Source organism: Phycodurus eques, chromosome 8 (genome assembly GCF_024500275.1).
Source record: "Phycodurus eques isolate BA_2022a chromosome 8, UOR_Pequ_1.1, whole genome shotgun sequence".
NCBI lineage: Eukaryota > Metazoa > Chordata > Actinopteri > Syngnathiformes > Syngnathidae > Phycodurus > Phycodurus eques.
In genome coordinates this window covers 25,347,879-25,373,329 of record NC_084532.1, presented here as the reverse complement: position 1 = coordinate 25,373,329, position 25,451 = coordinate 25,347,879, and the positions used below count along the sequence as shown (strand labels likewise).

Sequence of the window (25,451 nt, the reverse complement as noted above, 5' to 3'; positions counted from 1 at the left end):
AAGTTGCGAGAGAAAATTGGTGAATTTGTAAAATGTAGTAATTAATCTGGGTCTCGTAGAGTGCTCCTGGGAGAATGTGGAATTATTCAAAAAGATGTCCTGTTCACTTAACAGAAGGTGTAATCTTTTTGGGTGAATGATAAGGATTGACAAAAATGTATTTTAAATTAGCATACTTGTCAAACATGTTATTTACAACCATGTGTGGACACCAGATGGCATCACAGTTCAGCATATATATTCATTACTTTATACAGGTCTGTGAACAATAATTTACATACTAGTGAACTGTAATATTCATAGTAGGATAAGCGGTACAGAAAATTGATGGATGCATTTACTTTCCCGTTCTCCTAACGCTGTTATTAAGTAAGAGCGATGTAACATTTAAATACCACTTTTGTATTTTACCATATGTAAAATACTTAATTTTTTTTTAGTGTGGCTTTCCACATTTTGTTGTGTTCTGTTTGACAAGCTGGGTCGCACACCCATTGGAGCCACTTTGGCACCTGTTACAAGTGATCCAACTAAAGTGCCCGCCATCGCTTCCCTCTCTCCGGGCATGTGCGTGCCTTTTCCCCGCTGCATGTATCCACTTCCATCCAGCCGGGCTGCGTCGTCACCGGCGGCCAGCCAGGAGCTCCACCAAGCCGGTTAAGAGTGGACTGACTGACTGTCAGTAGGGGTAAGTGCAACACCGCTGGACGCTTTGTTCCAGTGTCTGCATCACAGCCCCCAGCCGGAACCGCGTCTCCTTGCCGGGTTTGGGCTCTTGCCAAAGGCCCGCTGACCCACATTCTTATCTAACGCGGCGGTAGCTAAGCTAACAAGCAAGCCGACTAGCTTTGGCAAAAGTAGGTTGATGCTCGCTTCTCTGGAGATTGACGCGTCGCTTTTTTTTTTTTAACTACTTCGTTTAACCGGGACGAGAAAATGTAAGAGTTTTTACCTTCTTGACACCGTACGAGAGGTGCCCTGGAAAGTTCCCTTCAAATGTAACGGTAAGCGGCGGCACACTCAAGCGGTGTTGTTTTTCGCCAAAGTGCTGTAAAATAAACCGGCGTTTGTTGGTTAGCATGCGGGCTACGTGCCGTTAGCCTAGTGGTGAATCGCGGGGCAACGTTGCCGGCCGGCGTCACCTCCGAGCCGGCTACGTGCGGGTGAAGGAGACGTGCCCAGGGGCTCCATTCTGGGGGGATATTATGTTCTACTCGGGGGGCCACAGTTAAATAACCCTCTGCTTATATGTATTAATATTTTACTTCTTTTTGTCATCTCGTTTTAAAAGTTAAGGTTTAAAATAGTATGTTCCCACACATCTTTAAATAGAGCTGTTTTGAAATTTGGATTAGTATTCTAAAATGTTGTATAATTTGGTGAATTATATACGTGGAAAAAAAACCTGTTTATTGAATGGAGCCTTGGAACATAATGAAATTGTTCCAGATTGAGTAATTGCACTAATTTGGCTTTTTAAGTTTTGATCAATTTTCTTCTTTGCCTTTTTAAAAGCTTGAAAGCGGAAGCGTGGTGCACTAGTTGTTTTGTATGAAGACTTAATTTTCCAGAGATGCGAATGCTTGTTTGTTGATGTGCCCCAAAATTGAGTGGCAAGAGACCAGGGTGTCCTCCACTTCTTGCTCAAAGTCATAGAAAAAGATGTAATGGCAAATTCATGACAAAGCAATCAATCCACAAACCAGAAGAAAGTCACTACTGGAAAATGGGCAAGAAAATCTGGTTTTGCATGGTCAGTCTGTCCAAGTCATTTGATTGAACATGCTCCTGCTATTCCACTCCAGTCCTTTACGTGGCAGTAATTGGGGGCCAACTGCCACACACCGCAAGCTTCTTCTTTTTTCTCACTGCAGGTTCATATGCTGGGCATGGTGGGTAGCTGCCCCCCTGTGACTGTGACAGTTTGGCATTTTTGCATGAACTGTGATCAAAATAAGAAAAGTAAGCGCTTTCTACTTGTTTGTACATGGCAGAGGAAAAAAATATGATAAGGAGACAAAACCTCATCTGAAAGCAACGAAAACCACCCATAATGAAAAGTGCACTCACTTTGCACTCACTTTTCATTATCACTTATTATCATTCATTTTTTAAATTCTAAAAATAGTTGAACAAGTCAGCTGTGTAATGTCTTCATAAGCAATTGATATGATCAAATGCCTAAATGTCTTAAAATAAATGAATGCAAGAAAAATAAATATTGCATATGCATGGAAAAAGTACACTAATAAGGTAAAATATAAAAATACATGATTGCTTATTTCTATTAGACTAGCACCCAATTTAAGTTTTATGCCACAGCTGCTCTAATTTAATAAGATGGGTAAAGACCAACATCTTTTTAAGTGTTTCTAATAGAAATGTAAGAAAGGCATATATTCTTTATCCTCTGTGAAGAATGAGTACTATTACAGCGATTTACTGAGAAGCTGTAACCATCTTCATGTATATCCGTATTGTATGGCTGTATTATACTGACCTCAGGTCGCCTTGGTACGCACGACAGAAGGAGCAGCACAATGTCCATCAAATTGAAGCAAGAAATGTGATAAAAATGGTTTAATTCTTTACGTTCTTTTTAATTATGTCATGAAGGTATGTTTTTATAGAGTACATTATTATAGAGTGCTATTTTTCTTATTAAAAACCCATTACAAGCATTTTTGTTGGGTTATTTGGGGAGGCTGGAACAGATTATTGGTATTCCCATTAATTTCAATGGGGAAAGATGGTTTGAGATTTTGTTTATTTATTTGTTTTTATTATTTACATTTTAGCAGTTGAGTAATTATGCCTAATTCTTTTCTGACTTGGGTATTAAAAAAAAGGTGAATTCAGTTCAAAAATGTCTGATTCCTGTTCAACATGGTAAAAATTGCAAGAGCTCACTGAAAGTGAAAGAGTCCGTGTAATTGTCACACTGCAAGCACCTCTATAATGGGGACGATTGTTTGGAGGATTCCTATGCTTTCCCTGCGTAACCATGCGTGGGTTCGTGCTTTGGATTTATGCAATGTATACATTCTCCACTACTACTATGCCGGCCAATTGGTGGAGAAATTTCAAATGCTACAAACATCCACAGATATTCAACTAATAGAAACCTTCCATCAAGTGATCTTGTGTTTTGCCATCAGGCATGATCTCATGGCATCAATGATGTCAAAATGACTCTGCTATTTATGTTTCCTGATGTGTCAGCTGCCTGCGCCACATGCAAAGATAAGCAGCAAGTAGAAATTTTCCACAGGTGAAGATACTGAAGATCTCTTCGCAGATTGTATCACGTGGTTCTAGATGTGATAAAAGCAAGCTTGTAAACAGTGGCGTGCACTGAAAACATTAGCGTAGCTGTCGCCATAGCAGCAGTTTTATCGTAACTGCATCAGCTTGACGTGTGCGAGTGCAAAGGTTCCATCAACCTTTTCTTGGGCCTCTTCAAGACACTGGTTGCACATCATGGTTGACAAATCTGTTCATATTTGACAGTTTTCAAATTATGGGGCTGGAATAGAAAAATAATGCCTCAGCTTTGCGATGAACCCCTTCCCTGCGGAGTTGGCCTTCCCTATTTTTGGTCTTATTGGACTTACTAGATGTTTTGAAAGCATATATTTTTTGACAGAATTGTTTGCCCATGGATTTCATTGCAGCAAGTTATTACCATGGCCAAGTTCTGCAAAATCCACCCAGTTGTTTGGTTGGCACCAGTTTCTGCTTCATGCTAGCACCACCTGAATTACCTAAAAAAGTGAAATGTTGTGAGCCTTAGTACAAAAATAGTCTGCCCATGAAATTCACTTAACAATACCCGTCGGGGAATTCCATGGGCCGACATCCATGTTCACACCACGCCCATTTCCATCAGAATCACTGCCCAGGAAGAAACTCTTCAAGGGATGCTGGTTTAATGCCTTAACTGTTTATTTCAAACATAAAATGCATGGACAACTCATGAGAAATTCCTTTTTAACCCTTTTAGGCGGAGCTTTTATCAAAATGAGCGCATGTAAATGTACAGTACATGAAATAGACACATAATGTACACAGTGTTTCCCCTACATAGGCTTTACTTGGGCGGGCCGCTGAAGAAGATGAAACTAGAATTCCCCACCGCCCCGAAAAAAAAGAAGTGCACTCATACTGTACAGATACACAGGCAGTGGAAAGCTCTACTCTGTCTGTCTGCTTGTCTGTCTGCGCTGGGCTGCGCCTCAGATTTTGACGCCACGCTCCGCGTCGCCAATTTGTTCAGGATTTGCCAGCTTCTGATTGGGGCTCATTTGGGCAAATTCCCTAGCTGGAATTGGTCACTGTATGAGCTCTGAAATTAGACCAAAATAGCTGTCCTTCTTGAGAGAGACTTGAGTTTTCGCATGTCCTCGGATCATAGACACGTGCACCTAAGTTTATGTCGATTGGTGAAACTTTGGCTCCCTTTGCATTTACAAGTACCCAAGAACTAGCTCCCAGTTTCAACCTTCAGTTTTGTAAAATCTTGGTTTATTCTAATCAATCCTTTTTAATTCTCATTGAAGGCTTCCAATTTTGAAAATCCACCGAATTTTGCGACCCTACCCCTGACTGAAGCGTGGCGTAGAGACGCAAAAGTACTTCATGCATAGACACAAGAACCAGCAGCACACGTGCGTCACAGAAGCCAGTATCAGCTTGAGTTTTTATCTCAACACAAGTAGTTCCCAACGTACACACACAAGCTCACACACACGATAGACACAGCTGAACACTGTGACGCCATTTCGCAGCAGTTCAAGCTACATTCATGTAGGCGCACACTATGCCAAAGAGATACCCGATTCATCCTAAATACAAAACATATGATGTCAATGATTCATATTCTGATGAAAGCATGTTTTTAAGACACACGGGGAACTCTTTGTTGAATTCTGAAAAAATGCCTAAAGACGCCAAACACAGTGGATATAAAAAGTCTACACACCCTTGTTCGAATGCCAGGCTTTTGTGATATAAAAAATTTGATCAGATTAAATAATTTAAAAACCGCCACTAATGGGACCCCATTACCTGTACAATTGAAAACATAATAAAACTCATTTTGAGAGTCGAAACAAAAATAAACAACTGAGATAGTGGTTGCAAAAGTGTACACACCCTCCTATAAATGGGGATGTGGCTGTGTTCAGAATTAGCCAATCAGATTCAGACCCATGCTAAATGGGAGTCACCACACATTTAAGTCGCCATAAAAAAAACTCTTCTGACAAACCTCACAATTTAGATGTTCAAGTGGGCTTTCCCTGGCTTTTTTTGTTTTTCTCTCTAGCAGAATCCTGAAGTTTTGTGCTAACCCTCCACATGCACTGAACACATCCACACCCCCAGTATGTAAGAGGGCATGTATTTATTTTTTACTTCCCTTCTCTAAAATAGTTATCTTTTTTATGAAGTTGTATAGGTTATAGTTTGATAAAGGGTTTAAAATGATCTTGGTTTCATATTTTTATATAAATAAAAAAAACCTGGCATTTGGACAAGGTATGTAGACTTTTTTTATCCACTGAGTTGTTAGATTAAAAAAACGGAAAGTGGGTTTAGCTTAAAAATTTTTAACTATTCTTTTTTAAATAGTGTCTTTGAGTCCGTCATACTTGGCCTCATAACCATGGTGGTTTGTCAACAATCTCGTCTATTGACCAATTGACGGCATTATTCCAAACACTTTCTACTCCCTGTTCCCCCAAATCCCCAATATGGATTTGTAAAGAAGAAAAAAAATCCACCTGGTTTCTGAGGTTACGGGTTAGGACAGGAGCCTATTTATAGACAATTTAAGAGATACACCTGCTTCAACGTTTTACTGGAGAAGTATGACAAGAAGCTAGTACAGGTATAGTCTAGGTATGTTAGGAATGATCTGTAAGCATAGCAGCAGTCTTTCTAAGCACGACACCAATTAAAAAACAGGTTCCATCCATGCTCTTCCAAGAACACATGCTCGTATTTACCTTTCTTGGAAGTGCCAGCTCAAGGGCGGCTTGTTCATGAATGAACTACCAGGATATATGTGTTTGCATGCCTGTGTATGTGTGTGTGCGTGTGTTCTCATATTGCAGCCGTGCTGACGGTGACCCAGATGTTCGGATTCACTAGTGTGAGCTCCTCGCCTCTGTTAATGTTGCCTTTCTTGTCTTGTCAGATGAAGACTTGACACGAGATCTGGACCGCCGCAATAAGCTGCCGTGACGGGAGGAGGTCAAAGGTAAGCCCTTCTAATAAGCACATCAGCACAAAGACTCGGAGCTGAACTTGAATGAATGAACTATTTCAAAATTCAATTGTTGTTACAGAGCCATTGCTGGCACGTGGGGTAATATCTCATCCTGATTCTAAATGGCTGGGGCTTTTTCGTTGCTTGTTTCCATGGAGACTAAATCAAGTCGCCAGATTATATCATTTGTCTCAAATTCAACTGTAATATGAATAAAATATACACTGCACACCTTAGCTGGTTTTTTGTAAAGATGGAATATTAGGCTTTGACATTTCCATTAGGCAACGTGTTTTTGTTGGTGAAACTCACCACTGATGGATTATTTCATTTTCCACCACAAATCGGTGTCAGAAGTGGGATCCCTGGTGTTATAGTCCCAGCATTTTTCTCATTCTGATGTTGTATCAGAGCCATAGCAAAGTTGAGATTGCCCTTGAATTGATTTTTATGTAGATTAGATTTTCCTACGTAGTTTGGTGTCAGAAGTGGGATCACTCATGTGATGGTCCCGTGAATTGTCTCACTTGTGGTGGTATCGGAGCCATAACAAAGTCATGATCGTGCGGGGATTGATATTTGCATGTAGTTTAGATTTTCCAACACAGTTTGGTGTGAGAAGTGGAGTCCCTCATGTGATTGTTCCACACATCTTCCAGCTTCTGAGGTCATATCATAGGCATTAAGGCGGGAGGGTGCCTGGACTAATATTTGGATTAGACCTTAATTTGGTGTTAGAAGTGGGATCCTTCATGTGATCGCCCCCACAAACCTTTGGAAGTAGTATCAGAGCCACAATAAAGGTGGTATGATGACTGAACTGATATTTATATGTCAATTAGATTTTCCACCATAAATTGGTGTCAGAAATGGGATGCCTGGTGGGATCGTCCCAGCAATGATCTTCCTTCTAATATTTTGTCAGAGCCATAACAAAGGCAGAGTGGTCACTGGACTTATTTATGTCATTAAGATGTTCCACCACAATTTGGTGTCAGATGTTGGATTCTTCATGTGATCATCCTACAAATGTTCCTGGCTTGATGACACTTGGACTGATTTTTTGCAAATGTAGATTATTAAAAATTTTCCACCACAATTTGGGGTCAGAAGTGAGGCCCCTCGTATGAATGCGGAACGGGCTGCAAACTTTCCGATTTAGCTGGGGCCAACTCGTTTCTGACTGTCTGTTTAGCCCTCAAAGCATTTACATCCTAGATTTAGTTTTAGGTAGTCACATGGGGGTCCTATTTGGAACCGTAGCGTGTGGTCTTTACGTGGCTCGCAGCCACAGTCATTCAACACGGGTACTCTCATACCGCTGGTTGTCACTCTGAGTTCCAACGACCCACTTGGTTCCCTACGCAGCCGAGACGCAAGGCCAAGGCGTCGCGGGGCGCCTGCCAACCGTCATCACCGCCGCTGCCGCCGCCGCCGCCGCCGCTGCTACTGGCCTCAGACATTCCTGTCTGCTAGGTGAAAACAAAGAACCTCTTTGTGCTGCCGGGCCTATGGATCGGTGCACTCTTGCACTGGAAAACCGTCTCGGAGACTAGGAAAGGGTTTAGTTTGGTGGCTTTTCTTGTGGCTGGTCAGGGGTCGTAATTGTATTAATTTTCTTTCTTCTTTTGTTCTGGCCTGTAGGGTGGATCTGTGACCCCTTCTATTGTACACGGTCTGTAAAAGACAGCATTTTTACATTTTTGGACATGTCGACCCGCCAATTCGGTATCAAAGCCGGAACTGAGGTGGCTGAGGTGTAGTATGAGGGTATTCAGGAATGCCAGGACCATAGTGTGTTGAATTATTATTTTCCACAGATTTGGTGTCAGAAGTGGGATCGCTCATGTGACCATAGGTCAAATGTTCCGGGTTTGACGTAGTATGGAAAGCCGCAACAGAGGCGAGATGGTGCCTGTTTGTAAGGGCATTCGGTACTGCCAGAACAATGGTGTGATGGATTATCATTTCCCGTGATGATTTGGTGTTTAGAAGCAGGACCCCTCAAGTAATCACCCCACAAATGTTCCTCCTTCTGAGGTAGTATAGAAGCCACAAAAGACCCAGGACACCTGCCGTGTGTAAGGGGATTATTTTGCAGTGCCAAGACTGGAGTGCGACGGATTATTTTCCACCAAGTTACATGACAATTTGCTGTCAGAACAGGGATCCCTCATGTAATGGTCTCGCAAATTTTCCTCCTTCTGTGGCAGTATCAAAGCTGTAGCAGAGGCGGGAGACTGTCTGTGTATAAGGGGATTCCGCAGATGTGATGAAGGATTATTGACACATTTTGTCTGGTTCTGTCTAAAAGGCAGTGGCAGAAAAATCCCGTACCTATTTATAAAAGGCTTGTGTTTCCGCCACTTGTGGTGCAGTCCATCGTAAAGGGTCTCAAAATATCCAACCTGAACCATCCCACTTTTTACTACCCCTTGGCAGCCGACGGTGTTCACTACTAGTGTTTTATTCACGCTCGACTAAGCTGCAGTCTGCGTTTTGACAGCGAGGACCTTTTGAGTGATCGCAAATGTTCCAGTCTCGGGTGTCAGCGCATGACACAGATGATGAAAAAGGCAACAAGGGGTTGCTATGACACCGGGGGTTTACCTAACCGTGTGTCAAAGCAGTCATCTTTGATTAACATGCATCAATGATTACTTATTTACCTGCACAAGTTTATGATTACTTATCAAGAGCAGAATCCTAACCGATCAACTCTTTTAAAACAAGGAAGACTCAGAGACGTCCGCCAAGGCTCCAACAGTGGTTATGTTACACCAGGGATGTCAAACTACTTTGTTCTGCAGGCCACGTTGTACAGTATTTATGGATTCCCTCAGTAGGCTGTTATGACTGTAAAACTATTTTGTCTCATCTAACGTCATCATATTATTACACAATGTATACAGACCAATATGCTTTAGGTGAAAAACCATGCTATATCGAGACCATATAAAAAAAAATGTAAATATAATTTGACCCCTCCTACAGATTTTGAACTCATTTAAACTTAATAAAACACACTTTCTAAATGCAATGGTGGTGCAACGTTATTAAGAGTGAATACAATTTCCTATTTTAGTACAGGTTTTTGCAAGAAACCTGAAGTAGACTCACATGATTTGCTCTAGCAGGCCACGTAAAAGGATGCAACGAGGCGGATCTTGCCCTCGGCCCTTGAGTTTGACACCTGTGCGCTACACAATCAGAAGCACTGACTCACAATTACAACCTAAATTTGAATATTTGTTCCATGCAGTTCTATCTATTTTCTACATTTTGTTGCGTTTCTGTTGGCTGCACTGTTTTCAGTATGTATATATTTTTTGTCCAGCCCGATGTAATTTAAACTATATGAGCGATGGCGCTGCTTATTCCATCAATCAGATTTCAAATTCGTCCTCACAAGGCTCGATAGTAGGATGTGTTATATTTATTTATTTATTGTCATGTTATTTTATAGATATCGATTCTGAACTGCTCCAGATTATGTCTGTGGCTAGGCATGAACCGGTTACCAATGTTAAGGTATACTGTGGTTTTTAAAAAGTCACGGTTTCGAAAAAAACATTTCCATTCCTGCATGATAAACATCTGAAAGTCTGATAAATCCCACCAGTCGGCATTGAATTCACACTATCTGCTGCTCACATAAATAGTAGTGACAGCCCGCAACGTTTGCGTTAAGTGGTTTAGTTGTCCAAGTTTAAACTTTCAGTGTATGTTAAACATACCATAAGGCATGAGTCTCATTTTGTAATGTTAAGTACTGTCGCTAGTATGATAATAAACTGCATTTGCTCTTGCTCTACCTGAAGTAGGCTAAATGTAAAATATAAGACATTTTAGGCTGTAGGTGAAAAGCTTTCATACTTTTTTTATTTATTTATTTCAAGTTAAAGTATTTGTCATTATTGTTGAGTTGCAGTTTTTGTTTTTCTCATTTCAGAGACTGCATTAATTTTGATTTTATTTATTTAAACTTAACATGGTACACATTTACTAATGTAATGTCAATGGGAAAAGGTTGTTAATGACTCTATTTTAAAATAATACATTTTAGAGCTGCAATTGTAATCCCACAATGCCATGAAACCGCAATATTTTTACTCAAGGTTGTCATACTGTCGCAATCTGATTCCAGCCCAGGCCTGCACCTGGGACAGTTGCGTGTTGTTACATTGTGTTTTCGTATCGCTTTGATGTTTTTTATAAGTGCAACATGATAGCGGCAGTATTTAAAGGTGGATTAAGTCGCATACGTCCCCAGTTCCCACTGAAGGTCCAGGTACCAAATGCACTGGAAAATACCTACCCATTATCAACGTTATCCTGCTTGATCTAACTGTATTTGCAGCAGTTGCCAGGAAGTCTCACACACAAACAACAGCTAAACCCACGCAAATCAACGCATAATCTCCTTGGTGGAGGTCTCCTAAAGACAGGAGTGCTTGTATATGTGTGATGGGCTTCCATCCTGATGACAGCCGTCAGGCTGAGGAACAATGGGTGTCTCTTTCTGGGAAGCCTCGCGGTAGCTGTGGAGGAAAGCAGGTTTATTTTTACACCACACGGTTGCTATGGCACACTGCCGGTGCCAGCCTGAAGCGTGGCAAGATGCGTCACTCAAGATCCACCACGGATTGACTCACGTCCTCAGACAGTTGATGGCCTACATGAGTGATTCCCAACCAGCGTGCTGTGAAAGATCATCTGGTGCACCGTGGGAAATTATCCTACTTCCTATACAGTGAACCCTTGTGTATTTGCGATATCTCAAATCTTTGCTCGCACGTCTCCACACAAAACAAATTGGCCAAGGAACGGGTCAATTCTCGAAAAATTCGTAAGGAGCGTCATTTAGTCAGGCAAAGAGCAAAAAAAAGTGCTTTGTCGCCATCTTGTGCCATCTATACGCAATTACGAGCCTTTTGGGGTGGACGTCAGTTACTCGCGGATTTTCGCTATTCCTGACAGGGCTCGGTCCCTTTGCCCCCAATAACGAGGGGTTCACTGTAAATGGTCATTAAAAAACATTTATGTACGACAAATAATGTATCTTTGTTAATTTATCGATGCCAATGACATATATTGACAGGCAGAACAATTAAAAGCTCTTCCACTCGATAGCAGAAGGTACACAGTTAACCTGTGCATGTACTTTTTGTGACATTTTTGTTTGGTGGTAAGCTGGGAGAGTTAATTATTATTATTTTTTTTATAAAATACAATTTGTTCCTTGGCTGAATCAAGGTTGGGAAACACTGGCCTACATCTAGAGTGTACACACACGCATTCATGATTATGAGTGTTGATGTTGGTTTGGCTCTGTTGTCAGGAAAGCATTTTTGCATAGCGTGTCTGCGAGTTTCTGGACCCGCCTGTGCTGAGGGGGGCATCCTCTGTAAGGTGGAATGAATTTGACAGGGTGGTGCCGGCAAGAGTGGGTTGGTGTTACCCGTAGTGCTGTGACTAAGTTTGGAGGATGTAGGAGGGGGAAAGTAGGTCATTGGGACAGCAGGTCAGTGAAGCAGCGGTGACATAGCAGTTACACAACCTCTGCTCTCCCGGTTATAAAACGCTCGCTCTGCAGCTTTGGATTCCTCAGGCTGACGGAGTAAAGCCGGGCTGCCTTCTTTTGTGCACATGACATACCGCCGTTGCTTTTCTGTTGCCGCCACCACTCACTGTTGACAAGAAGCACAGCCACGAGGAGCAAAGAGGAACCCAACCCGAAGTCACGCGAGTCTTATGCAGGGAGTGGGCCAATTTCACCGCAAAGGCTAAAGTCACTCAGTCGTTATGACACCACCGTATTTGTCCTCACATGAAAGTGTCACTATTTGTGATCACGCACAAGCAGACCCTCCAAATCCTAACCGTTATCATTGACACTAACCCTACCCCAAGTCATGACCATTAACCCATTAAGTCCTAACTCTAACGATAACCCCTGACACCAATATGATCCCAAGCCCTGCCTATTAACCCTAAACATAACCCTACTCTAACTGTAATTCTAAGCACCTGACCCATCCGCCCTTGACTGATCCCTAACCTTAACACTTACCGTTACCTACAACCTAACCCTGCCACTAATGCCAAACCACTGACCTCTAACCCTTACACACACATAACTCGGAGCTAATCCCATACTCTACCCCACCCAAACCGTACCCGCTTACGTTTCTTGCAAATATACAAGTAAATAATAGCAAGAGACGTGAAAGCCAAACAGGTACTGACAGTTGTGAGTTCATGATGTAACTGGGTCAAATATTTAGCTGAGAGACCCAACAGGCATCCTCTTCTTTTCTTTTTTAACAATTTGGCAATCTATCATGGGCTACATAAACGGGATAATAACCCCAAGCAACAACCACTATAATAAAATATTGTTGAAGGATTTTTTTTTTTCTTTTCTTTTTTCTATCATACAAGTGTACCTAATGACATGGTTAGTGAGTTCTAATCTGCGGTATATCCTAGACAAAGATGTCATGGTTTCAAGTTGGGACACGTCAAACGTATGTGTTTTTTTTTCTTTTCTAATATTGTAGATTCCGATGTCGCTGCCATGTGTCGGGTTCCCACGGCGAGTCGAGGCCAAGACTTTTCGGCAGCTCTTGACGTGCTGATCCAGGACGCCGCCGGTGACCACGTCCACCTCGACTCAACCTTCTTCCGCTCTCCTCCTCCTCGCCCTCTCTCCTGACGGGCTCGGCTCTCCTGTCCGTAAGGTAAGACGGAATGAGTTTACAAGTTGTCATGCTGTATTGTGTTACTATTCATTTTCCTTGAAGGTTGACTCACAAATGTCTTCTCGCTATTGAAGGACCTCCATCTGACATGGTAACCCTGAAAAGGATCAAAATGACCTCAAGCATCGATCAGTGAGTCACTCTGCAAGAGAACATTTCTCAATTCCAATTCCCTCAAATTGTGGCCTACGCTCTAATAGATGCTGTGTCGCAGTTAATTGCAAAAATAAATTACTCAACTTTGATGGATGCCTTTTTTTTTTAATTTAATGGTACCGTGTAACTTTTCTGTGACTGCTATAAACATTCTTTACGTGCCATCTGTAAAGCTGATATTAACAGTAGCATTTACTAAATACAAAAAAAAAAACATTAAAAAATACCCCCCAAAAATATTTTACAGAATTTGTTTATGTTGTATCATTGTTTGTGAAAATAAATAACTTTACAACTTTTTAAAAATGCTTTAGAAAAAGTGAAGGCCTTCTCCCTAATGAATGCATCTGTAAAGCTGATGGAAAGCAGGAGTTTTTCCAATACTATAACAAAATAAATGCCTAAAAAAAAAATCCTCAGTGCTGACTTTTGTTTACATGTAGTGCCACTAGGTACCTTTACTCTGACTACTACCAGCAGTGTAATTTAAAGAGAATGTACTCAGAATTGTGATTTTTTTTTTTTTTTTTTTTTTGCTGTGACCTACAGGGATGACGGTAGCATCTTTGGTTTAATGGACGACGATGACAAGGACAAAGCGAAACGGTGAGAAAACATACCCGAGATGGCTTTTTTTTCTTCCTCTCTCCAAGAGATGGTCTTGACCCGAGCGAATGTCCATCCAGTGTGTCCCGCAACAAGTCGGAGAAGAAGCGGCGAGATCACTTCAATGTCCTCATCAAGGAGCTGGGCACCATGTTGCCGGGCAACACCCGCAAGATGGACAAGTCCACCATTTTGCAGAAGAGCATCGACCTCCTGCAGAAACAACAAGGTAACCCAAGGCTGGGCATGAACGACTGACTGTAGGGCTGGGTTACATGCGCTTTCAATAAAATATATATTTAAATATATATTCACAAAAATCAGGTTTCTGATTTCATTTTTTTCCCCACCTTCGCTTATAGAAAAAGCAAATGACAATGAGATTATTATCTGATGTATTTGCAACGTGCAAAGTGAGCTAACTAGCTATGAAAAACACCCCAAAAAGGCATCTTCTCACCAAATAGTCCACTGGCATGGCCGGTTTTAGAGCGCCTCATAGTCAGCCGTGGGTGCACGCATTTCATGGAGAGAAGGCGAAGTTGGCGAGTGGGGAATCAATTTTGAGGCAAAGCAAAACAATCGTCCTGAGCAATAAACTTGAATTTATTGATAAAATCGGTTAACGGCCCAGCCACTACTAACGGCAACTTTTTTCATTTCTTTCATCAGAAATCTCCACCCAGTCCGAGTCGACGGAGATCAGGCAGGACTGGAAGCCTCCGTTTCTTAGCAACGAGGAATTTACGCAGCTGATGTTGGAGGTGAGACGCCCGCTACTGAAATGGAAACCCACGCTATTTGCAGGCGGTACGAACTGAACCCTGCCGTGAATAGCGTGAAAATGTGAATAATTGACCCCCTTCACAAAAATGTTTATAATTGTCTATATTAACAGTTTCAACCAGAAATAAACTACGAACTACGATCCCAAAACACCTTGATATTATTTGAAATTAATCTTACAACATTAACCTTAAGTGCGTGTGTATGTCGCCTTCGTAACTCATACAAAATAGCAATTATCAAGCAATAACGAGCCCTCTTGTCCTTTATTATCTTGAGCTTTTTTTTATAGCCACTCAACAAAGCAAAAAACATACACATGCATCAAGCTAGCACTGTACAGCCTTCACGCCGAATACTTCCTATTAGGGCTTTGCGACATCTTGTGGCATTTTAGTGACATAACAGCTGATGATAAGATTTAAACTTGCGCACAACCTGATGGTCTGTTTCGTCCCAGGCGTTGGACGGCTTTTTCCTCGCCATCACGACTGACGGGAACATCATCTACGCCTCGGAGAGCGTCACGTCGCTGTTGGAGCACCTCCCTGTGAGTTTTCCTGTTCCAAATGAGCATCATCTTTAACAACATTCATTTTAAAAGACACGCAATGTGTTCCAGTGCGATCTTGTGGATCAGAACCTGTTGAAATTCCTGCCCAGGGGGGAACACTCGGACATCTACAAGCTGCTATCCTCGCACGTCTCCGAGGGCGAGACGCTGACGCCCGAATATCTGAAGAGTAATCTGCATTTTTTTTTTCTCCCCTGGGATTTGAGCTCAATGGTGAGTGTATATGCTGTTTCAGCATTTAGTCACCTCCATTTTTTTCTCCCCCAATCAATAGCCAAGAACCAGTTGGAGTTCTGCTGCCACATGCTCCGAGGGACGATGGACCCCAAAGAGCCGCCCATGTACGAATACGTCAAGTTCATTGGAAACTTCAAGTCCCTCAACAATGGTGAGTAATTAACATTAAAAACAATCTCTTTATTTTCGTAAGACTGCATATATAAAAGGAGACTTCATCGCAGTAAGGCTAAGCTTATTTATATACCTACAAGTCAATCGATTTTACATAAATAAAAGAGCATATTGAGAACTTATTGTTAAAAAAGCTATAAATAAATGAAATAAATACATTTATATGTAATGTAATAATGAAAATCATATTTCGTATTGGAGTGATAAAAGTATTGCAGCGATTCAATGTGAATTAATAAATGTAATTACTGACATTCAATGTATAAAAGAGCAAAACAAGTGGGGAACAAAAGTTTAAAATGGCATACAAACGTGATATATGTCATTTAATAACAAAAAAATTATATTTAATATTGAAAATGTAGTTTAAAAATGCAATTACTTGCATTCAATGTATTTTGCGTTAATAAAAGAGCAAAAATAACAACAAATCGTTTTTAAAATGCCCTACAAAAATATATAACTTACATGAATTAAAGAGGAAAAATACAAAAACATGTTTTTAAGATTTACAAAAATGTATTGTCATTTAGTAACATAAAATCGTCTTTATTGAAATAAATAAAACAAGAATAAAAGATAAATGCCGTACAACAAATCTAAGTCAAGGTAGTATCATAGAATCATGTTAATAATAATACTAATATTGAAGTAACAATAAAAATTTATAAATTGCAGGGATTCTTACATAAATCTTAGATCAATTAAACCGCAAACTAAGAATTTTTTTTTTTTTTCAAGATGTACATATTTAATGTTGACTAAAATGAGCAGCTCATTAAATATTTACTGGCTTTGTAAATTAACACCTGATGGGTGTACGGAGACTCCAGAGACTATTTGTATATAAGCCATTCAAAATTTCCCATTATACTGTATCTCCCATTTCTCTCTGCGGCTAACATGTCTGTTTGGAGTCCTAACTGGAATTTTCCCCTCTAGTGCCTAACTGTGCTCACAATGGCTTCACGGAGGCCGTCATTCAGCGAACGCTCCACTCGGCCTTTGAGGAGCAGCGGTGTCTCATAGCCACTGTGAGGCTCGCCAAAACCCAATTTATTAAGGTACACACTCAATGTGCACTTGTTACACTTACAATGAGGTCTGTGTAGTAGATCACATACATGGGATCCCACTTCTGACACCACATTGTCGTGGAAGAAATAAGTCATCATCCCACCTCTGTTCATTTTTGCGATACTACTTTACAAGGGAGGAAAAGGACCCCACTTCTGACACCAAATGTTCACGGTGTAAAATACAATAATTTATACACATAAAAAATAGTCATGTGTCTGATGGTGGTTATATTTCCTCCACAGGAGATGTGCACTGTGGAGGAGCCCAATGAAGAATTCACCTCCAGACACAGTTTAGAGTGGAAGTTTCTCTTCTTGGACCACAGGTAGACATGAGTACTTTATTAGGAACACCTGTATCAACACTCCTTCATCTTCTGCCTTTACAGATAGTAATGCTATGACGTATTAATTTAACACTATATAAAATCGCTTTTGAATTGGGGGGGGGGGGGGGTGTGTCCAGAGCTTCACCTATTATAGGTTACCTGCCGTTCGAGGTCCTGGGCACATCCGGTTATGACTACTACCACGTGGACGACCTGGATACGTTGGCCAAATGCCACGAGCACCGTGAGTCCGCCTCTGTTAAGAACTGTGACAGGGTGTGTTATACCGTCCACCTTTTACCGTCTTCCTCATTGCGCATTTGCAGTCATGCAGTACGGCAAAGGAAAGTCCTGCTACTACCGATTCCTCACCAAAGGGCAGCAGTGGATTTGGCTACAGACTCACTACTACATCACCTACCACCAGTGGAACTCTCGGCCGGAGTTCATCGTCTGCACTCACACTGTTGTCAGGTACAGAAAACAGTCTCAAACGCTGTCTACAATGTCCTGTAAAGCATGGGAAATCACGGAAATTGTAATTAGTTCAAACCTTTAATAATGGAACAGGGTTTCTTTAAGTCAAATTTTAAGTGTCAAAAAGACGACGGTTGAAAGTTGTGAGCCTTTGGTTTGTCAAGATCACCATTGATAGATTATTTCCACCAGATTCTCTGCCACAATTTGGTGTCAGAAGTGGGATCCCTCATGTGAGCATACCACAAATCTTCCTCATTCTGAGGTTTCGGAGCTATGACCTTAAAATTTGTTTTTTTTTTAAATTAGATTTTCCATGACACGATCCTTGTGAGGGTAAGCGGTTCAGTAAATGAATGAATGGATGGATGGATTTTCCAAGACAATTTGGTGTCAGAAGCAGGATTTGTGTGATTGTCACACAAATTTTCTGTCTATCTTAAAAAAAAAAGTACTTAATTTTATGTCAAATTGGGATCCCTCAAGTGATCATTCCCCAATTTTTTTTCACCTCTTGAGTTACTATTTCTATGGTAATTTAGTTTCAGAAGGCGACCAGTTCAGGGTGTTCCCTGCCTCTCGCCCGCGACCCTAGTGAGGAGAAGCGGTACGGAAAATGGATGGATGGAATTTGGGTCCCTCGCCTGATCATCTCTCAGCCATAACATTGGCAGGATGATTTTAAAAGAAGTAGAACAGAGTAAATGAAAACCTCGGGAAAAACTAGATTAGATTTTTCCTGACAATTTGGTGTCAGAAGTGGGATCTCTCGTGCACGTCCATGATCCATGGCTGAGGAGGGATTCTGCAATAACAAGGAAACCACTGTAAATGTAATAAATAAATATGTAAATAGAATTGTCTACCTTATTTTATTGTTAGATTTTTTTATGACACTTATGTGTCAGAAATGGGATCCTTGATGTGATCGTCAATCAGCCATGGCACAGGCGGGACCGTGTAAAAAGAAGAAAAACACTCAAAAGGTTAAAAAGATAAAAATGGCTCAATCATAAAACAGGCTAGTTTGAAAAACGAGATTAGATTTTCCATGACAATTTGGTATTAGAAGCGGGATCCCTTGAGTCAATAAAACGGTCTACCTAAAGTAAAACTAGATGATTACATTCCCCGTGACAATGTGGTGTCAGAAGTGGGATCCAACGTGTACGCGCCCATGAGTCATGGCTGAGGCGTGATGGACAGTTCAAACTTTAGGGGATTTTTAGGACGGTTTTTGTCCAATTTCGAATTGGATATCCTCAGGTTCTTTTGATTTCATATTTGTGATTGTTGCGTAATTCATCATCCATCAGCTACGGTGAGGTGAGATCGGAACAGCGGAGAGAGTTCGGATTGAAAGCGTCGCCGCCGGAGATGACGGGAGACAAGGTGGGCACCGCGATCCGTCCGCGTTGTCTGGCACGTTGGCGTTCCACTCCGCTGACAAACAACCACCCACCCCCACCCCCGCCTCGCACCTCAGCAGTCGCAGGACTCCGGCCTGGAGTCGCAGCCTAACGCCTCAAGCATCAAGGAGGCGCTGGAGCGCTTTGGCCACAGCGGGACCCCCTCTGCATCGTCACGCAGCTCGCCCAAATCCTCGCACACAGCGCTGTCGGACGTGAAGCTCCAAGGAGACCAGGGCACGCCGGGTCGCCAGTCAGGATCTTACGCAGGCGTCGCGTCGCAAAGAAGATCGTCAGTCGGCAGTCGGGTTGGTCCAGTGTAAACTCATAAGATTAGATTTGACAATTTGGTGTCAGAAGTGGGCTCCCTTGGTGATCGTCCATAGGAGGTTCTAAGGTTGGTCCTTGCAAGAAGAAAGGCCTGGATATGTCCATGTTTGTCAATATCACCATTGGCGCTGTAGGTTCATTCGGTTTTCCAAGACAAGTTGGTGTCAGAAGTGATTTTTACCACAGATGTTCCTCCTTTTCAGATTTATGCCTTGAGCTAGGGTTAGGGTTAAATTGATCCAGATCACCATTCATTTCCCAAAACAATTTGGTGTCAGAATTGGGATCCCTCGTGTGATCATCGCATAAATATTCCCCCTTCTGAGATTCATATGTTGAGCTACTTGACAGACTGTTCTTTGCTAGAATAAAGGCTGGGCATTTCCATCGGGCAAAGTGTCAAGATCACCCTTGATCGATTGAGATTTTCTACACCAACTTGGTGTCAGAAGTGGGATCCCCCATGTGAATCATCCCACAAATTTGACTATTTCTGAGATTTTCTCTCCATCAAAATGTCATCAAAAGGATTTGATTTTCCGCAACAATTTGGCATCAGAAGCGGGATCGCAATCACGCATATCACTGTACTTAAGTCTGTGTTTGAGCTTACGTTATACATAATAAGAAATATTGTATTTTGTGGTTGTCTCCAGCAGTCCGTGAGCTCCCAAAGCACAGTACGGACAACATCTATGGTTTCGCAACAACCGCAACAACAACAAGTTCAGACCAGTTCCCAAGTAAGATTTAACTCATTCTTTTATGTACAAATGGCAACAAATATGAATCAAACTATGATGTTCATTGTCGTTCCAAATCAACATAACAACAGGGTATGGAACTCCATACCAATTTTTGGGAATGTTCAAATGCGCTTCCAATGCAATTAAAAAGTGTGTTGAAATATTTTGAAAACCCCAAATGTCATCAAACAGATGTCTGATTTTGTGCGTTTGTGTTTCCACGCGGCAGGCGTCGGCGGCGCAGTTCTCCGGCCAGCTGGACACCGTGCAGCACATGAAGGAGCAGCTGGAGCAGCGCACCCACGCCATCGAGACCAACATTCAGCGGCAGCTCGACGAGCTGTGGAGGATCCAGCAGGAGCTGCAGAAGGTGCAGGAGCAGAGCCTACAGATGCTCGTGCAGAAAGGAGCCGTCAATATGACCGCGGTGCAGGTGGCCCCCTCGCTCAGCATGCAGGGGCCGGTGGTCTCCGCGGGCCCTCTGCAGACCACCATCCAACAACAACAACATGCTGTCCAGCCCCAACAGAACATGGCACAGGTAAGACACTTTATTTATTTATTTATTTATATCTCCTTGCAGCAGAACTGGACAATCGCAAACAAATTAGTAACTCGCACGCCAGGCAGCTTGCTGCAACGGAAATACTGCGCCTCCTGGTGTTCTTATCGGGAAACAGTATTTTGAGATGCCCTGTATACAGTACTGTACTGTATTATTTTATATTGAACCATAAACAACAATGTGCCATTTTCAAGGAATACGCTGATCGCCCAAGCCGCTTTAACTATATTATGATATAAAAAGAGGAAACGGGCAAGAAATAAAGGAAAATGCAGATATTTTGATATATTTGATTATATTATTATTATTATCGTCAGGTAAGATACATTTGAGTAAGCCTGATTTGTTAAAAATGGGTCACTGTAATGCTTTGGCGCAGAAGGAACTGGTCACAGCCGGTCAGTCAGGTCAAGTCATACAATCTTTTACTCAATCACAACATATATTCGCACATTAGCCACTGCGGCATCAGAATCGGGATCCCTTTCTCAACGTCGGTTTCCTCTGCAGCCTCCGCTGGCGCCGTCGCTGTACAACACCGTAATGATCCCGCAGCAAAACGCCGGCAACGTGCTCCAGATCGCCAGCAGCCTGCCGCCCAACACGGGCGCCCACGCTCCCACTGTGGCCACCTTCACGCAGGACCGCACTGCCCAAATTAGGTTGGTGCCTTCTTCCTTTGGACGGGGTAACCTAATATGGAAGACTGTGTGGTATTTCTGCACACTGGTAGGACAGTTTTGGCACACTGCATGTTACGACTGAGGCAAAACTGTACTAGTTGTCCACAGGGCACAACTTAAAAGTGTTTTTGTGGTTTCCCCGGGGCAGGTTTCCGGCCGCCCGCCAGCTGCTCACCAAGCTGGTGACGGGCCAGATGGCGTGCGGGGCGGTCATGTTGCCGTCCACCATGTTCATGGGTCAAGTGGTGACGGCGTTCGCCCCCCAGCCGGCCCCCACGCAGACCATCGGCATTACCCAGCAGCCAACGCAGCAACAGGAGCAGCAGGTACACAACTGGCAATGGGAATGAGCAATTGATTTCATTTTTTTTATTTATTGTTTCAGTCATACAAGCTTTGATCAATTTCATCTTTCAGTGAGACTATGTTAGTGTAATGAACTATTTTTGCTGCCTAAATGGGGTTGAGAGGAAATTGAAACCAGAAATAGCAAAACACTATGGAAAATCATGCTTTCAAATAATTAGATTATTATTTTTTTTAATTAAGACAATATTTTGAGTTCATATTTGCTATTATTGATATTTTTAAACAAGTGCATTCACTGTGGGAAGTCCAGCTTTTAAATTTTTTCTTCAAGCCACTGTTTTCTTTTTTATTAAGAAAATGTTCAAATGGATATGTTTTTAATTTTAAATAAAAACATATTCTTATAAATAATATAATATTTTTTTTTAAATAGGAATTGTTTTTCATCACTACATGTACTGTATTTTAAAATATATATATACATATTTTTAAAATATATTTTTAAATAGAGAAAATTAATGTTTTTAAATATGTATTATATTTTAAATCTTATATTTAAAATATTCTAATTTAAAATGAAAACATTTTACAAATGTATAAAATATATTGGAAGACCATGTTTTATGAAATCCGTTTTATCTAGATGTATTTAAAATATTTTTAATCAATTACGTAATTTAAAAAAATTAACATTTAAAAAAATATATTATTTCTATCATTATATATTCATGATTTAGCACAATTCAGTGAATATCGCATTTTATTTTTCATAAAGTCCGGTGACAGCATACTATGTTTTTACATATATTGATAGAAATTAAAAAATGTATAATTTAATACAAAACCATAAAATACAATGAACATGCTTTAAATACTAAATTAATTTGAATTATGATTATATTAATTCATTATAATTATAATATAATAATATATATTTTTTTAAATTAATTCACTTTAAATATTAGATTTAAAATGAATATGAATATTAATTCCATTATTAACGTTCGCAATTTATCATTTCTGTGATGTTGTTATGCGCATACGTGTTTTATGACTTCTCAAAATACAAAATCGAATAATGCAAACATGTTGCTTGACGCTCAAGGGTCCGCGGATGCTTCACGGAAGTCAGCTGATCCTGCCGGCGGGGGCGTTCCCGTTGCAGCAGACGGCCGCTTTCGCCACAGCCAACCAGCAGAAACAACAGCAGCACCCCCACAGGATGGACACTTAGACCAATCGCATGGTCTCACAGCCGCAGTAGCTGCTTCAAGCCACCAGGGGGATGCGGGGGGGGCGTACTGGGATGAACCCTCAAAAGATCCCCCTTTGCACTGAAGGCCGCAATGGCGCCTGCGTGTGGCCCGCAGTTTGCGTCACTTTCATCACTTTACGTCAAGGTTTCTCCAAACTGATTCACCTCGATCAAATACACACTTCATTGCCATAACATCTGCATACAATACTCCCAAAATGTTCAGGATATTTGGTTTTCAGGTGAAATTTTGAAATTCTAAGATGCACTTTGGCCTTTACAGTTGAACTGTGACAGTGGTGTTTTGTGCTCATATTTTCTGTATTTGCAGGTTATGTGGAGACCAAATGTTATTAATGTGTTTTTATACAGTACAGTACTGTGTGTGTGTGCAATTTTTTAATTGTGAATAACAAAAAAATCTTGCTATTTGTGGGAGACTGGAACAGATTAATGGCATTTCCATTCATTTCAATGGGGAAAGATGATTTGAGATCTGAGTGCTTTTAGTTACGAGCACGGTCATGGAAGAAAATGAACTCATAAGTCAAGGCACTGCTGCATTATTGAACCAGGACATTTACCGGGAGACACTAGAAGATTCACAGAAAGGCACTCATGTGAAGAAATTTACATGGATCAATACACCTGTTGTGAATTTTGCCATTCATCTCCTTGTTGGCAAAAACCTCTGAAACATTGAACAGTTGGACTTGTGCATTCAAAGGTTTATACAAGGTTCATCCTGAAATTTCACCCAAAAGCAATACTGTATATTTCTTTAATTTATTACAACAAACCCAATAAAAACGAATCCACGGCCCTTTTTCAGGCCCCCAACCCACAGTTTGGGGAACACTGATTTAAGTAAAAGCTCTCGGAAACACTTTTTTACCCCCTATGAACTATTTTTATAAGAAGAATGTGCTCTCGTTTTGACTTTTAACTCTCCTGAGGGTCACACACACACACACACACACACATACATATATATATATATATATATATATATATATATATATAGTGGGTACGGAAACTATTCAGACCCGCTTAAATTTTTCACTCTTTATATTGCAGACATTTACTAAAATCATTTAAGTTTTTTTCCCCTCATTAATGTATACACATCACCCCATATTGACAGAAGGAAAAACTGAATTGTTTAAAGTTTTGCATATTTATTAAAAAAGAAAAACTGAAATATCACACGACCATAAATATTCAGACCCTTTGCTCGGTATTTTTGGGAATGATGCAGTTTTTCACACCTAGATTTGGGGATCCTCTGCCATTCCTCCTTGCAGATCCTCTCCAGTTCTGTCAGGTTGGAAGGTGAACATTGGTGGGCAGCCATTTTGAAGTCTTTCCAGAGATGCTCAATTGGGTTTATGTCAGGGCTCTGGTTGGGCCATTCAAAAACAGTCACAGAGTTGTTATTTTACCTGTGTGCTTAGGGGTCATTGTCTTGTTGGAAGGTGAACCTTTGGCCCAAAAAAAGTTCTATCTTAGTCTCATCAGACCATAGAATCTTATTTCTCACCATCTTGGAGTCCTTTAGGTGTTTTTTTAGCAAACTCCATGCAGGCTTTCATGTGTCTTGCACCGAGGAAAGGCTTTAGTCGGGCCACTCTGCCATAAAGCCCTGACTGTTGGAGGGCTGCAGTGATGGTTGACTTTCTAGAAGGTTCTCCCATCTCCTGACTGCATCTCTGGAGCTCAGCCACAGTGATCTTTGGATTCTTCTTTACTTCTCTCACCAAGGCTCTTCTCCCCCAATTGCTGAGTTTGGCCAGACGGCCAGCTCTAGGAAGGGTTCTGGTCGTCCCAAATGTTTTCCATTTCAGGATTATGGAGGCCACTGTGCTCTTCGGAACCTTAAGTGCAGCAGACATTTTTTTTTTTTTTGTATCCTTGGCCAGATCTGTGCCTTGCCACAATTCTGTCTCGGAGCTCTTCAGGCAGTTCCTTCGACCTCATGTTTCTCATTTGCTCTGACATGCACTGTGAGCTGTAAGGTCTTCTATAGCTAGGGGTGTGGCTTCCCTAAGCAAGTCCAATCAGCATAATCAAACACAGCTGGACTCCAATGAAAGTGTAGAACCATATCAAGGATGATCAGAAGACATGGAAAGCACCAGAGTTAAATATATGAGTGTCACAGCAAAGGAGCTGAATACTTATGGCTGTGTACACCTCAGCAGGGAGGCGTCCGGGAGGCATCTGAATCAGATGCCCCAGCCACCTCATCTGGCGCCTCTCGATGTGGAGGAGCAGCGACTCTACTCTAAGATCCTCCCGGATGACCGAGCTTCTCACCTTATCTCTAAGGGAGAGCCCGGACACCCTGCGGAGGAAACTCGTTTCGGCCGCTTGTATCCGGGATCTCGTTCTTTCGTTCACGAGCCACAGCTCGTGACCATAGGTGAGGCCAGGAACGTAAATCGAGAGCTTTGCCTTTCAGCTTAGCTCCTTCTTCACCACCACGGACCGATACAAAAATCCGCATCACTGCAGACGCTGCACTGATCATGATGACAATCCTTCCTTTTTTTGTGTTATTTTTTTTGTAATGTCCTGACAATAACAAGCCTCATATGCCCTACCTGCTTTTTTATGATTATTTTTTCTTCTCTTTCTCTACCCACAGCCAACATATGCTACTTCTGGTTATCTAAACACTGTTACACTCCCGCTTTAACAT

General features: G+C 41.5%; 1 protein-coding gene across 7 annotated transcripts; it reads left to right on the top strand.

Annotated features, from left to right (window-relative positions):
* The first annotated feature begins 236 nt into the window (after positions 1-236).
* Positions 237-25,451, top strand: clocka (clock circadian regulator a). 7 transcript variants are annotated; one of them, XM_061683298.1, is made up of 22 exons: positions 237-688; positions 1,875-1,962; positions 6,200-6,262; positions 12,835-13,014; positions 13,110-13,167; positions 13,741-13,797; positions 13,878-14,026; positions 14,470-14,561; positions 15,044-15,133; positions 15,206-15,326; positions 15,432-15,545; positions 16,511-16,632; positions 16,891-16,973; positions 17,114-17,220; positions 17,303-17,450; positions 18,770-18,845; positions 18,940-19,170; positions 19,849-19,935; positions 20,168-20,479; positions 21,014-21,165; positions 21,335-21,512; positions 22,601-25,451. In XM_061683298.1, exons 5-22 carry the CDS (start codon positions 13,124-13,126, stop codon positions 22,727-22,729), a joined length of 2,292 nt encoding a protein of 763 aa, XP_061539282.1. In that variant the 5' UTR covers positions 237-688; positions 1,875-1,962; positions 6,200-6,262; positions 12,835-13,014; positions 13,110-13,123; the 3' UTR covers positions 22,730-25,451. The 7 variants fall into 7 exon arrangements, with proteins under 7 accessions (XP_061539282.1, XP_061539283.1, XP_061539288.1 ...); XM_061683299.1 differs by lacking the exon at positions 1,875-1,962; XM_061683304.1 differs by lacking the exons at positions 237-688; positions 1,875-1,962 and adding an exon at positions 744-1,004 and having other exon boundaries at positions 18,943-19,170; positions 19,852-19,935.

What these genes read in the sequence shown, in the direction of transcription:
- clocka (XM_061683299.1), top strand. Translation starts at nt 13,124, where the DNA reads ATGGTAACCCTGAAAAGGATCAAAATGACCTCAAGCATCGATCA. An exon ending in GATCGTCAGTCGGCAGTCGG is followed by an intron (nt 19,171 to 19,848) that starts GTTGGTCCAGTG and finishes GGTTGTCTCCAG; the next exon opens with CAGTCCGTGAGCTCCCAAAG. An exon ending in AAGTTCAGACCAGTTCCCAA is followed by an intron (nt 19,936 to 20,167) that starts GTAAGATTTAAC and finishes TCCACGCGGCAG; the next exon opens with GCGTCGGCGGCGCAGTTCTC.